This window comes from Myotis myotis, unplaced genomic scaffold, assembly GCF_014108235.1.
Source record: "Myotis myotis isolate mMyoMyo1 unplaced genomic scaffold, mMyoMyo1.p scaffold_m19_p_3, whole genome shotgun sequence".
Lineage (NCBI taxonomy): Eukaryota > Metazoa > Chordata > Mammalia > Chiroptera > Vespertilionidae > Myotis > Myotis myotis.
The window spans coordinates 44,561,928-44,578,322 of NW_023416335.1; the positions used below are offsets into that span (position 1 = coordinate 44,561,928).

General features: G+C 38.2%; 1 protein-coding gene across 1 annotated transcript in view; it reads right to left on the minus strand.

The window, feature by feature from the left end:
- Positions 1-16,395, minus strand: part of GPC5 (glypican 5) — a 1,310,602-nt gene that overhangs the window by 1,001,966 nt on the left and 292,241 nt on the right. The window contains exon 5 of the mRNA XM_036301000.1: positions 209-334. Within this exon, the coding sequence (XP_036156893.1) occupies positions 209-334 (126 nt within the window). The remainder of the gene's footprint in view (positions 1-208; positions 335-16,395) is intronic.

Below are 16,395 nucleotides of genomic sequence, written 5' to 3' on the forward strand. Positions count from 1 at the left end.
TAAGTAGAAAATAAGAGGGAATAACACAGAATGTTATTAAAATGTCAAAAGGATCATATGTATTTTTAACAAACTAAAGAGAAGGAATTACTGTATACTCTAACCCATGTGGCAAAGTTAAACTGGAATAATCCACTGAAGATCTGGAAAAAGAACGCTAGGATGAAAGTAGCCATTATGTTTTCACAGACCACTGCCCATAAAATACCTGTTTACTATGTCTTCTCCATCCCAGCATGGCAGTCCATCAGCAGCGGCTAAGTCATTAACACAAAGCTGATCAGCCAGACCCCCATAAAATGACCCGTGCAGTCGAAGGCTGTTGATAAATTCTCTGAATGGAAAAAAACACACAAAGAAAACTATTAAAACCAAAAATCCATAACAAATGCCAATATAAATGGCCTAATTTGATAAATAAAAGGTCTAGAATGCAAATTTTTGTTTTCTCTAACTATTTTTATATATTTTCAATACTTTTCTAACAATCAAGATAAATACCACATTTATTTTTAAAAACATGTATAGAAATTATTTGTTTTGAATAAAAGTTTCCACTGGGTATGAATCATATTATTATACCTACAGGTCCAAGAAGTAGTAACTAGCACGTGTGTGTGCGCGCACACACACACACACACACACACACACACACACTTCACTTAGTTTCCCTAGAAGCTCTCACTAGCTGTTGGCTTGGAAACCACAGTGATAACTAATTACTTCCTTTTCCATATAGAAATGTCAGAGTCTTATAACATGTCAGTTGTTTGCTTACTGATTAAAAGTTTAGTAGTAGACTTATGATTTTCCCATCTGGATCTTCTCTTTGGTGTCTAAGAACATAAAGTGATGTGTTTTTACTGAATATGAAAAACCAAGATATGCAACATATTTCAGAGGCTTGAAAATAAAAGTTATTGGAAGGAAAACTACTTTAATATGTTAACTAACTTTTCCCCTTTCACTATACTCCCTTCCTCCATCAAGTTCAGAAAGGAATAATTCAGCACAAAAGCAGTTTGTTTGGGTTTTCAATTTAGAAAGCCAAGAATTTTGAGTTTTAAAACCAAGTCTTTCAGGTTCCAAGAACTTGGTTTTAACATTTCAAAAGACCACGTCCTGAAGACTTTAGTTTGAATGTTTTTTACATAAACAAATGCTTTGGAAAAAATGAAAAGCTACTAGCTTGATACATAGGAGATAATTTCTGGGCTAGAAGGAAGGGGTAGGAAAATGAAAGGTTTGAATGAAAGCAAACTTCAGAAATTCATCGCTTGAGTAGTTAAAATGTAGCAATTATGAAACTGCATCTCCCACTGAAAAATTTTTTTAAATTTCTTTAAAAATCGGATCAAAAACAAGGGGTGAATCTGTAGTATAGCTGAAATAACTATTTTTTAATAAATACGATTTTGACTGACATGCTCAAAGTATTAATTTCATAATTCTTTCTTACGGTTTTCATAGAACTCTTTTGTTTTTTGTTTTTTTAAAAAACTGATGGAATTGTAAATAACCATTCATCTGGAATGATAATTGTAATTCTCAAATATGCAACATCTGATATCCTAGAGACGATAAGAAGTCCCCACAGCAAGTGTTTGGTGAGTATTTAATCAACTTTTAGCAAAGCTTGGCCAGACAAGTAATAACAAAATCATCACAAGAAGCATAAATCTGATTCAACTCTAACTTACACTCAATAAAAAATGCTTTATTTTCCTTCTAGCATAGTAACTACTTATTTATATTTTGTCAGTTTTCTCTACTAGAAAATAAAAGTCCTCCTTAATGTCTATATCCTTACTAACTCGAGTGCATGAACAAATATCAATTCTCATGTTGCAGCTACTAAAATATAATTGAGGGTGACTGGTTCTTTCCGAGAGATGTGGAGTTTAATGAATGTTTAAGAAGTGTCCTGAACCTACTTTGAATCGATGAATTTTCTAGAAATGAAGACTCCTGGTACAAACGGCTGAAATGCTAAGACCTCAAAATTGATGGTGTAAAACTGAATAGATATTTTTTATGGAACCCCAACCTCCTCATCCAGTCTTGGTGAATGTCACCCTGGTTTCATTTCTCCCTTCACAACCAATAGACCACAATGGGGAAAGCTTTGCTTCTGTCTTTTTTTCTTTTGGGTTTGTTTTGTCCATTAGTATAGGTCTTAAGGCAGTGGGAGGGCCTATAGCAGACTCAATAAATAGTTATTGAATTAATAAATGAGTAAAAACTAATTAATTCCATTCTCAATGTGTTCAGTTTGAGATTTCTTTGGAATATTCAGAAAGAGAAATCAAGTAGAATGATCCTCTCAAACTTAATTAATGTAATATCTGCGGACCTTGCCCAAATGCAGATTTGGGTTCAAAGGTTGTGGGGAAGGACCCTACATTTCCAAGAAGCACTCAGATGATGCTGACGCTATGGGTACAAGACCATGACTACATCCAAGTTTGCTGTTGGACATGTGACCTTGGAGCTCAATGCCCTGGACATATGATCTGGGAGTCATCATCTGTGGAGGTGCTAGCTGAAGTCCTGGATATGGATGAAATCTCTCAGGAAATAAAATGCAGCCAGGAAAAGCCCAAGGGACCCAGAAAGAGCAAAGGAAGAAAAGCTTTAATGCTAGAGAGCAATGAAAACTTAAAAAATGAGAGAATCTGAACTTGGAGAGTTCTTCATGATGTAAAATGCCATGATCAGCAGTTACCTAAAATAATGAATACGTCCCTTATATGTGGTGACCACCATTGTTATGGACTAAATTGTGTGCCCAAAAATTCATATGCTGGAGCCCTAACCCTCAATGGGACTATATTTGGAGAGAGGGCCTTCAAGGAAGTAATTAAGTTTCAATGAGTCAGATGGTAGGGGCCTATTGTGATATGACTGGTGTCCTAATGAGGAGACACAGAGATGTCCCGGGTACAGGAACACAGAGAAAAGGCCATGAGAGACACAGGAGAAGGTGGCCATCTGCCAGGCAAGGAGGAAACCTTGGGATAAATCAAACCTGCCAACAACTTGATCTTGGACTTCTAGAATCAAATAACTGTGAGAAAATTAATTTTTGTTAATTAATTGTTTAAGCCACCCAGTCTGTAGCATTTTGTTATGGCAGCCCAAGCAAACTGATATAATAGTTAAAGCACTTGGGGAAGGGTAATAAACTTCATATTTGCAGTATGATGAGCATTACATAGGGGGTGAGAACCTGGAAGTGGAGAGTCCCAAAGGAAAGTGTGCTCGGGCGTGCACACACACACACACACATACACACACACACGCGCGCGCTTGTATGAATAAGGAAGAGCTTTGAAAATATTTGTATGTGAAAAGGAAGGAGAACACAAGGGTATGCTGTTATAAGCTTGTTCCCAAACATCCCAAATGTCTACCTTCTGGGCACAAAGCACCTTTGAAGTCCTTTGGTTTTGTGACTTGCTCTGCATTCTGGTAAATGCATGCGGAAGTGAAGTATGTACCTTCCAGCCTTCAGCTTTAAGGACCAAATGTGGCTTTGCCACCTTCTGTTTTCCTCTCCTGTGACAACAGGGAGTATTTTACATGCTGGTTGCTCTGTAATTCTGAGGCTTAAAGCCAGGACAACTTGAACAGCCGGGACTGGTCTAAAATGGGCAAAGATTGCCAACAAAAAACTCTTTTTTTTTGTCCTAAATCAATGATAGATTTGGGTTGTTTACTACTACATCATAATTTAGTCTCTTAATTGATGCAAAGATAAGAAAAGTAAATTAATAATTAATGAACCACAAATTCTGGAAAGAAGGATTCCTGAAAGTAGATAGGGTATGAGCTTTGGAGCAAATTCTCTGAGATTAAATAATGGAAGGAAGTCTATGTGAATGTGGGATAAGGTTTGGTTTGTGAGGACAGAAATTTCAGGAGAGAACCTACTTTGGAACTCTATATTCCATGTCTGGCAGTTTTTAGATCACAGGAATTAAAAGTCGGATTGCAAAAAGAAGTTGCATGAAGGTCAAGGGGGTCTACGTTGGATACAGAAAATAATAATAATTGCAGAAAATAAAGGAGTTAAAACAATAGTAGCCATAGTGAGGTCAAGATTTATCTACCCCCACAGAGCCAATTAATGCTGTTCCTATTACAAGAATCCACAGTTCAGTTTCCAGCTCAATACTTGGTGTACGACACACCATAACTCCTTTTCCAGTTTTACATGAAATGCCTCAATGAATAAAACATTATATTCTTTGGAATAGTCAGAATTTAGGTTGCTGGGAAGGTGACTATATCATTACAATTATTTTTCTATGAGAATATTTCCAGTTAAAATTAACAGCATAACAAATTCAGGGAGATGTTAGAAGTTCCAGCTAATTATCCCCGAGGGACTGTGTTACATATGCCAGTTGCTCATCTTGCTCTTAAAACATCTCTAGAATACAGAAATCAAATATAATTACTACGAGCAAGTTTTAAAATATTTTTAAAAAAAAACAACAGGAAAAGATTCCTGGTCAGAATACTTATTCACAGCCAATATGTCAGGGCTATATACAGTTTCATAATTTTTGATTTGTGCTTGCAACAGTCCAACAAATGATTTCCCTCCTTTGGTTTTGCCCACTCATTTAGCCTTCACTGCATACTGTTGTAAGAATTAGTTTTGGGAATCAGCCATATCACATCCCTACTTTCAAATCCTAAGAATTCAAGTCAAATGTCTTGCCATGGCATATAACCTCTATACTCCTTGCCCCTAGCATCCTATGACAGTCCCCTACCCTCCACTCACACACCCAGCCAAAAACCGCATACTTCTATTGCATAAGATATTTTAACATTAACCAGATAATATTCCAAGTTAGCACATACAATTTCCTCTACCCAGAACTGCCTTCTCCTCCTGCTCCACTCTCCCAACCCCTACCCATCAGTCGTGATCCAGTTGAAACCTCATTTCCTCTCTGACCCCCGCCCACAGCCTGTGCGGCTTTTGTTGGTTCACCCTGTTTCTCACAGCACTTAGCGCCTGTTCTACAACCCTAGCTTGGTGGTATTGTAACTCCTCTGTTTGTATATATGCCTCCCTGATTGTAATTCCTCTGTTTGTATATCTGTGTTCCCTAAAGGCAAACATCATGTCTTCTTCATGTTAAAAAAAAAAAAGCTTTTATTTATTTTAGAAAGAGAGGAGAGAGAAACATCGACTGGTTGCCTCACATACTCACCCTGACTGGGGATGGAACCCTCAACCTGGGCATGTGCCCTGACCAGGAATTGAACCAGTGACCTTTTGGTACATGGGACAATGCTCAACCAACTGAGCCACACCAGCCAAGGGCAAAAGCTATGTATTTTTTTTATACCCCCAAGGTTTGGATCACAGTTTGGTACCCAACAGGCATGCAATAAATTTTGGTTGAATTGAGTCAGATGCAGTATTATTTTTTAACAGCTTCCAGAATTAGAAATTTCTACAGGAAATACATATTTTAAAATGATAATGGTAATTTAAAGCCCTCCAAGAACACAGCTGACTTGGGAAACTTTAAATTTGGAGACCTATTCCTAGATTGTGGAGAAATATCAGGAAAATCTTTCTGGTGCATTGCATTAAAAATGAAGAAATCTAAAGGACAGGATTACAGACTGTGACAGATTCTACTAAACAGGCTCCAGACAGATTATAAATGTGATGCTGAAATTAATATGTAGTTACATATTAATATTTAGTCACACTGCTTTGTAAGATAGCTATCATAATTAACGATCACAGATACACTATATTGTAAAAAAGAGTGAAAAAGAGCCTAAGAAATCCTCTGTTCTGGTAGCTCTCTGTCCTAACTGCACTTTATCATCACCAAGGAAACATGTAAGCTGTATGCACAGATTTCTCCCTCAGACATTCAGATTAATTGGTCCGGGTTAGGATCCAGGCACCTGAGTTTTTCTGGATTTTCCTACCTACAGGATCCTAATGTACCGCCAGGGTTGAGAACCAGTGAATTAATCCAACCCTGTTATATTATAACTAGAGACCTAGTGCATGAAATTCATGCATTGGGGGGCATGGGGTCCTCAGCCTGGCTTGCACCCTCTCACATCCCAGGACCCCTCGGGGATGTCCCTGGGGATCAGTCCTAAGCTGGCAGGCAGACATCCATCTCACAGTCTGGGATTGCTCTCGCAGTCCGGGACCCCTTGCTCCTTACTGTCCGCCTGCTCACTGCTCCTTAGTGCTGCCGCAGAGGTAGGAGAGGCTCCCACCACCGCCACTGCGCTCGCCAGCTGTGAGCCTGGTTTCTGGCTGAGCGGCACTCCTCCTGTGGGAGTGCACTGACCACCAGGGGGCAGCTCCTGCATTGAGTGTCTGCCCCCTGGTGGTCAGTGTGCATCATAGTGACTGGTTGTTCAGTCAATTTGCATATTAGGGTTTTATTATATAGGATTAAGGAAAATGAAAATCAGAAAAATGAAAAGACCTGTGAAAAGTAACTAAGTTTAGTCAGGCCTTTAGTCTGACAAAAGAACTAAGTTATTTTTAATAATTAATTCATTCATTTGCTTAAAATGCCAAAACTTAGCAATGTCAGGCTGATACTGGATGTCTGAAAAACTAAACTTCAATGTTTACATAGAAAAATATTTTCATCCCTCTTTAAATGTTTACAGAAATTATCACACTTTCAACAGAGCACACTTATTAGTGGACTAGGAAGCAGGTAGGTGACTTCTTCCTATCAGAATTGGCACTTAGGAAGTAATATGTTCAGACAGGCTTTCTCTGTGTATCTGTACAGTCTGCATGGTCTGGTAGGAGAGCAGGGAGTGGGGCACATGCTGACCACTGGCTAATGAACACCTTTGTACACTATGCTATCACAGCAAAGAGGGAAAAGGCTGCAGCACAATTGCTCATTCAGAGCTTACAGCCTTGTTTGCCCTGAGCTCACTAAAGGCAAAAGGGAAACATGGACCAGCATAGTTATTGCTTCATTGCTCCCCGTGCCCTTGAGGCCAGCAGTGCCAGAATGGTCTTCTGATCTGTCACGTGGCCAAAAAAAAAAAGTAAGAAAACACAACTCACCCCAAAGTTGTCCTGTCTTTGTTCAGTTGACATAGGAATGCCTAGTTACAATAGTAAAATGGAGCAACAATTCTGATTGGCTGCTCCTTTAGAATTGTCTTTAATCATTTTTTTTCAAATAATAAAAATACCTTTTCCGAGTAGTAAAATAATTAAAAAGCACATGAAGAACAAGTTAATATATGCCTTTTATAGTTTTTACCTCTCTCCCTCCTGAGGAAACCAACATTAACAGCCTGGTCTGTTTTCTTCAGCTTCCTCTATGTGTATAACAGTAAGTAACCCAAAACGGACAGAGAGATATATAAGAAGAGACAAAGAGATAGTTTGGTTTTGCAAAACTAGGACCAAGCTATACGCATACATGACATTGGCTTTGCTCACCTGATAATACATCATGGACCCATTTTATGTTAATAAATCTCAGTCTTGCCCTAGCTGAGCAGCTAAGTGAATTAGAGCATTTTCCCTATAGGCCAAAGTTCGGAGTTCAATCCTCAGTCAGGGCACATATAAGAATTAACTAATAAATGCACGAATTAGTAGAACAACAAATTGATGTTTCTCCCTCTCTCTAAAATCAACTAAAAAAAAATCTGTCTTACTTATTTCTATGTAATTGTACAATGTTCCATAAACTAGATATAGCAACACTAGCATAATCTGTTAAAGTATTCCGTTAAGCTCATTTATACTGTAATTTACACGGCTGGCGCTTCTCATAGGTATGGTTTGAAGAGTGGCAACCACATGTCCCAAATTGTGCTGATCTTCTAGGGGCTGTTTTCACTTAGGCATATGGCTCTGATCTGCAGTGGACTTGGCACTGCATTTCATTAGAAGCTGCTGGAAACAGAGCTGTGTTCAAAAGGCATACCGCTCAATCTTATGTCTTCATCTAAAGGGAATTTGTTTCAATTTTAAAACATTTATAAACTGTCACATATTGCACTTCCCTCTCTTTTTTGCACACGATATAAAATAAACTATTTCTAATTTTTGGCCAAATCTAATTAACTGGAAAAATGTTGGAGAAGAATCTTATTTTTAAAAGGTGCATTTCTCTGTGGATTGTTGCAGACCACACATTTCTTTACTTAATGACATGTATTGATTTTTTTTTTTTTTACCCCTAAAGTCATTCTACACATAACACAGAACCCAAATTAAAAGCAGTGCCTCGCACACTGTTTGAAAATATCTGTAGAACAAAGGTCAAACGTGCAGTTTGCTAGTTAATGGCCTGAGGCAAAGTCAAGGTTAATGTGGCGCTAATGAGCAGGCTCACCCCTGCAGGGATGTCTGACCACAGTTGTCAAACAGTAGACTTTCAAAATGTCAGTCTCTTGCTCAGCAGAGGAAATGTATAATTACATGTTCCTAGATAAGTTCTATTTTCGTTTGCTATACTGAATCCATATTTAATCATTTTTCTTCTCAACGAAGTCATTCTATTAGACAAAATATTTTTATAAATTTTTAGAACTAGAAAAATTATAGATTTCTATTCTATAGCAGTAATAGTTTTTATTGTACACATTTGAAAATACTTCCATGTCTATAGTTAGATCAGCTATAGAGAGAAACGAAATCTAGGTTCTTGGCCACTTTCTAGAGAGATTTTGTGATGTATGGAGAATGGGAGGAGAGGGTGTAATTGATACTAAGAAGCCATGCAATATACAGCACCAGGCACCTTCCTCACAAACATGAATGTGTTTCACGCACATGGCATTCCGATTTGATTAAAAAGAAAAATGCAATTTTTTTTCTAAAGGAGTAACTCAGAGAGTCTGCTCTCTGAACCCCACCTGAACTCACTGCTCATTATGGAAGCTGTGACCTGAGGATCCACACCGTTCTCTAAGAGAAGGATTTTATTTCCTGACTAAATGATTCCAGGTTTTTTGCTCCTCATAGGAAGTCTCCTTGTTCATGTGGCACGGTTTCCCCTCATTAGAAGATTGACTGTGCTTTCTCAACAAAGCTGAAGGAGCTAAGATGGGTGGTAGGTTAGGGAGCATCAGGGAAAGGAATGGGAAGGGGAAATGGAAATATGCTAATGTCCTTAGCTACCCTCTTCAAAGGATTCTTTTCTGACAGGTGATGCATGGTTAGCTCTCTCTGGTGGTGGTTTTATACTAACCCTGAGCTGGACGTCCCAAGCTCTCTGTACAATTAGTATAGACACCTCTATTTCTCACTTTTCAATAAACCTCTATTATCATTTAATGTCCCAATAAAAAGGTCCCTTTCTGAAAGCATCTTCCTCTAAAAAGAATGATTTAAACCTGATGTCAAAACTGGGTTTTTAAAACCAGTTCTCATCTCGTTTACCCATGTTGTAAAAATGTACCTTAAAATGCATAGATTCTGTTCTCCATTAGAAAGGACTTTAAACAAAGGCCTTACTCATTTATAAAACCAAACACTGAACCAAGTGTCTAATATTTAAAGAAATGAGATACTATTAGGGAAATTGAGCATCGATTCTGAGATGTGATATAATTTCTCCTACCTCATAATTTTGTTTTTTAATAAAATTATGCAATTTTTGTTCAATTTACTAATTTCAAAAAGTATAATACTAATTTTTCTATAGAAAATATTTTTGAGCACATGATTGGTTCAAGATTAACAAAGATGTTTAGCCAAATAGAGTATTTACAAATCTAAGGATTCTAATATAGGTCATTCACACAAAAAGTCACTTTGAGTCCTTATATTTTGAGATTCAGCATTTTAGGTCAAATCTTGATAGTTATTACTTTTTTTGCTAATAATTGATAAATTTTCTGTGGTTGCTAACATTTTGACTATAAATTCCATTACTTGGAGGACAAGAGAACACACTTTGAAGAGTATTTTCTTCTCTCAGCACTAGCAGAGCATTAATAAAATACCTTTCCTTTAATACCATGCCAATAGAAGGGCTTCTTCCTCGTTCCTTCCTTTTTTTCTTGTTTCCATTTGTGATTCCAATCAGCTATTCCTATTTACCTCCATCCATGAACTTACTTATCTGATTGACGGACAATATATGCCTGGTACAATAGCTCCCGCTCACATTTCCAGTTACTATACATCTCTCAGTGCTAATTCTTCTGCTCCTGGACTCTAGGTCAGGATATCTATAATTAATAGAGTTTGGAAAAAAAATGAGGCAATTTAGTCTGCAGTTTTATTCCTGTTATTCAAGTAAGTCTCATTTTGGGGGGAAATGAGACTCACATGTGACCCAGTTATTACTGTAGTTCCCTATTTCTGATGGGTGGCAGAACATATCACTAAGGTTGAGAACTATCCGACTTAATGGTCATTATTTGTATGGCTGAGAGAAAAAAAAATGTTTTTTACATTTTTCTGCAGTGAGAAACTTGAGATTTCTTTCTCGTCACTTTAACTTTAAGTGGACAGCCTCAACATTACAGATGTTGCAAATTAACTTGAGGACCAACGCATTATAGGCCATTGATATAACTTGAAGAATTTAGAATAAATGCCATGCTCCCTGAAATAAGCCTATCCTCATTTAAGCAAGCTAACTGTGTGAGTTCTAATTACAGCCACTGACAGCCACATACATTGTGCCTAGAATGTTCAGTAATTGTTACCATCAAAACTAAAAGTGGGTATCTGTTCGATACCACACATGTGCATGCAGCCACATCTAAGATTAATCATGATTTCAACTTCTAGTTCACATCAAATAGTTGAGGCCATCTCTTCTTTCAGCACAAGGAGTGTGTAATGTTACTTTATTATTCTATGGATTGGATTTAGTTTCAGATGTTTCATAAAATGGTAATTAATTTTTCCATGAATATCTAGAAAGTAAGAGGAAACTCAGTTTGTAAAAACTTTATTTTTAATATTGGTTTTAAGAAAACTCAGTTTGTAAAATCTTTATTTTTTAATATTGGTCAAATTACTTTTCAATGCACAAAATTTTGCATGCTTTTGTTTATGAACTTTTCCTGGGAAGTTTTTTATCAAATTCTCAGTGGGATACGTGACCCGCAAAGTTAGGCACCACTAGCCTAAACTTTTGCCATATGTGTGCTCAACCTTCTGGCATTCCTTCTTCCTGTGTGCCTGGTTTTTGACCCACGGAGGTCCTGCTCTTCATTATTCATGTAAATTTTGATGCTGGCCTGCCGGGGAGCCTACATTTCCTCAGTCCTGCTCTGACCAGGCCTCTCACCCACTAACCAAAGCCTGGCCTTGTCCTGCCCTGCCCTCGGTGCCCTCACTACCACCACTCACTAAGCACTGGTTTCAATTAAACAGAAATGGGAACATGACCTTTATTTTAGTAAATTAAACTTACAGATAATAAATAATAATGGCACCTCAAAGAGGCATTAACTTCCTTTTAGGAAATAAGTTGGAAATTGCTTTCTCCAATCCTATAAATGGTATTACATTTTTCTCAAACAGATAACTTTTCCCTGACCTTTGGACTTTTTCATTCACTGAGGATGTACATTCACAATTCATCACTAAGCCCAGTATATCAATACTGGTTTTCCATGTAAACAAACATAGACACCCAAGGACATGCAACAGGAGTATTGTGTTAAATAAGGCTTAACTATGTAGCTATACATTCTTGCATTTTAAGCTAAACTAATCAAATTTAATATGAGCCTAGTCTATCTATCTTAGCAATAATCCTAAATAATATTGTATTCTTCATTCAGTCTATGTTTGAAATTTTTTCTGTTTCACTAATTATTTTTAACCACTTCACTGTGTTCTTTTGTGATATACAGGGGACCAATTTATGTGCTTTCATAGACTGTCACATCCTGAACTGAACTATGTCCTGTCTCATTCCTAGCCTTATACCATACTCTTTCAAGTGTCCTCTTTCGTTCCCCACTCTCAATAAATGAAAGTGTCCGTGTTCTATGCCATTAAAATTCTATGTGGTTAAAATACTCAAATCAAGATTTAATAAACACATTAAAATAATATGAAGCTGCCTGATGAAACAATATTCCTAATGAAGTCCCCAAATGAAATTAATTAAAACAACAACACATAAAACAACTTAAATTATATTTTGCTTCAAACATTAAAAACCCAACATTTCTAAAAATTCTCCTTTTCCCACCTCCACATAAAAATCCTCTCTGATATTAAACAAATATCTTTTACTATGTACCTAAGACAGTCTCTGTTACCTCAATACACACCTGTGCATGCAGCCAATCCCCTTAATTGGTGCATTCTTAAATGAGAAGCTTGGCTAATTGGAAGGCTTGCTGGAGAACAGATGGGGCACTGGTGTTGAGACTCTCTGTCTTAATTTATTGTCCTGGGGTTTTCCTAATTACCCACTTAATTGGCACAGCCACGCCACTTTGAAATAATAATGTACAGCTAATTATCACCGATTTAAGCTTGCTAATGGCTTATTCTTACCAGCTAACTTCAAGAAATCAAGCAGAGAGAGGAACTGCCACAGGGAAATCACTGCCTGGGCTGGTTTAGACAGCTATATGACTGCTGTCCTCTATAATGGCGCTGATTTGGTTCCTGCCCCAAAAGGCTAAACAGTGATGCTTTGCTGGATGTGTAAAGGAGAGAAAGCTTTTCCTTGCCTTTCTCAACTTTTGGAGATCTTTGTAACTGGTGTGTATCAACTCAAAGCTTTCAATTAGCTAATTATATGTATGTTGCATACATTTTTAAAAAATAGTGTAGAAGAATGACTACAATCACATCTCCAAAATATAATCAAGACAATTCAATGCTTTGGTTTGGCCACCCTCCTTCCAAGCTAAAAGATCTACTCCACGAGCAAGTTTAGCACAACTCTTAGATCCAGGGACAGACTTGATTAAGGGAAATTTTCTTCTTCAAACATTAGAAATAAAGCAAGGAAAATGCAGTGCACTAAACAGAAGGGCTCTCTATAAAATGAATGTAGAAGGAGGGGAGGAGAGGATATACAAACAAAATGTGGGGGGTTCTTTGTAATTTTTTAGAAGCTTGGGAAGTATAGAGAAATATCTATCATTAGGATAAGATACCATACTTCTGCTTTAGTTTACAATTATTTTGCACTTACTGCCCTGCCCTCAGTGCAGGTACTTTTTCAAAGATCTCCAGGTCAGGTTCCCTAGAAGCAGTGCCTGAGATGGGAGGGAATTTGGATGCAGTCAATTTCATGAAGGGTCTGCTCTTAAGAAAAAGGTCATGAGGGAGGCCAGGGAGAGTGGCAGGAAGACATGAGGCAGGGATGTGGTCTCAGCTTCAGGCAGACTCCACCGGGAGCGCTGAAGCATGAAACCATCACGTCTTTGGTCCCGTCACCTACAGTAAGAAACAAGCCTTTCTTCCCATGCCAGCCATGTGAGATGCTTCCAAGGGGTGAGGCAGGTGGGAGTTTGGCCCCTCCCCCAGGATGAGATGGTGCTGCAGCCAGTCTCTAGGATGATCCCCAACAATCTTTCCTTCCATGCCCTTGTGTAGTCCCCATCCACACTGAGCAGACGGGCCTGTGTGACCTACAGAATACTGCGGAGATGACAGTGGGAGACTTCTGAAGCTAGATTATGAAAGGTGCTGTAGATTCAGCCTTGCTCTCTCTTGGATTGCCTGTCCCGCGGGAAACAAGCCTCAACACTGAGAGGAAACTCAAGCAGTCCTATGAAGAGGTCACTGTGACAAGAAAGCAAGGCCTCCTGCCAACAGCCGTGTGAGTGAGCCGTCCTGGGAAATGATAATCCGTCCCCCTGAGGCCTTCAGAGGACTCTATCCTGGCTGACAACCTGACAGCCATCTCCCTAGGGACCCGAGTCAAAATCCTATAGCTAAGCAGCCCCACACTCCTGACCCCCAGAAAATGCATAATAAATGCTTATTGTCACTTTTAAGCCACTCGTTTGGGAATGATTTGTTAGGCAGCAGTTGGTAACAGATCAGATGGCTCCTGTCTGTTGAGGACAGTTCCCCAGAGCAGAGGGCAACTGTGAGTGATCAGCAGCCAGGAGGCAGGTAGAAGGACCAGGTGAAGGGAGTCAAGCAGCCCCCCCCCCCCCACAGCATCTACTACCTTAGTTACCTCTCATGTTAAGTGTTTCCACTAAACCTCCCCTGCTATTTACAGAGTGTCATGTCATGAACTTCATTGTGGCCTGGACATCTGTTCTTTTAAATATGGTGTGACTGGCAACAACTTAGAAGTCTAGATCTATTAAAAATATTCTTTAAAAGATGACAATATGTTCAGACAAAAAAAGCTGTGAGAATTCATCACCAGTAATAAGTAATAAAAGTTATACTAAAGCTAAAATAAAATGATTCATGATGGATACATGGAACTAGGAAAAGAGCACCAAAAAGAATTAAAATATGTGAAGAATTGTACATAAATAGGGACTACTAGTATTTAAAAAGAACAACAACATCTTCGGGCTTGTTAAAATGTTGGATGAAGTAAGATCTGTTGACAAAACAGTACAAAAGATAGGAAGAGAGTAATAGAGTGAAACTATTTTAAGATTCTTACATTGTTTAATAAAGTGGCAAGAGTTCTAATTTAAAATATATGGTAAAACTAAAAGTGCATATTGTGATCTCTATGATAGCCATTAAAAAGTAATAAACACGTCTTGGCTGGTGTGTTCAATGGTTAGAGTACTGGCCTGCTCACTGAATGGTCCCAGGTTAGAATCCTAGTCAAGGGCATATACCTGGATTTTGGATTTGATCCGGCCCCAATTCAGGCGCATGTGGGAGGCAACCAATCGATGTTCTCTCACATTAATGTTTCTTTCTCAAACACCCTCTCCCTCCCTCCCTTCTACACTCTCTAGAAACCAACAAATATTCTTGGGTGATATTAATGCAACAACAAAAGGAAAAAAAAAGATCATAAAGCTCTGAGGATAAAAAGAATAATAAATACTGAAATACCTGTTAAACTCAAAAGAAGGCAAGAGGGGATAAATAATTAAGCTCCATTCAGGAGTGGCAGTAAAAAATCTGTAAAAATTGCCCAGCCTGTGTGGCTCAGTGCTTGAGCACTGACCTATGAACCAGGAGGTTACAGCATATGCAAGGTCAGGGCACATGCCCAGGTTATAGGCTCAGTTCCCATTAGGGGGTGTTTCAGGATTCTCTCTCATCACTGCTATTTCTATCTCTTTCTCCCTCTCCCTGCCTCTCTGAAATCAATAAAAGATATATTTTAAAGAAGTGTAAAAAATGAAATACTTAAGTGGGCTCATTTGTAGTATCTATGGTTGTTCATTTTGTGGGGCATGAGACTGTTCTGTGATAGGTCTATCCTGATTTGTAGGCAATGGCTAATGATGGCCCTCTGGTCAAGGGCATAGAAATAATGAAAATGAAAGATTGGTGACAAAGTGGTCTACCTGATGGCCAGAGAAGATAGTAATAAAATTTTCCACTCATTTGAGCCCCACATTATTACTGAGACATTTTGTAACATTTCACCGCATTGGCTTAGTTTTGCTAGTGAATAAACCATATTAAGTGTTGGGCTTTGTTTTGGTTTTCCAGTAATTTTATTATTTTGGTAGTGAAACAGGCATGACCTTTAAGCTGGGTTTTATTATTAAAAACACCCCATCCAAAGCATACTAATTCATCAAACACGAGACATAGTTGCTGATCACCATAGATATTTAGAGAGAAAAAGGACAGGTATTTTGCATGTAAAATGTTAATTCTTTTTTGTTTACAAGAAATAACCCAGCAATAACCCAGATCTTATTCAAAACTTATAGCCCATCTGAGGAGAGACTGGGACAATTTAGGAGCACCCTCCAAAGGAAAGAAACAAATTTCTCATTACAGAGAGTAAGCTATGTAAAATATTGAATGATCCCTAAGGTATTATTAGAAATTATTTGAATTAATAAATGAATATAAAACTGTGAATTTCAGCTAATACAAAACATGCACTGAGAATCTAGTATTTGCCAGGGCATACACTGGTCAACTGAACACAAAATTAAATAATAGTTTCCTCCAGTTTTAAGAGTTTTTCAGTAACTGCCCATTATGTAGCAAAGGGATACTAATGAAGGTTGATTTAACATGTGAAATAATCTACACTAATAAAAGAGAAACATGCAAATTGGTGTCACTCCACTATGCCCACCAGCCAATCAGGATGAGTATGCAAATTAACCCAACATAGATGGTGGTTAATTTGCATATGCAGGCATGGAGCAAAGTCTGAAGAAGACTGAAGAGGCTTGGCTTCTCCACTGCAGCCGGAGCGGAGAAGCCAAGCCTCGCTGCTGCAGCCCGAACAGAGA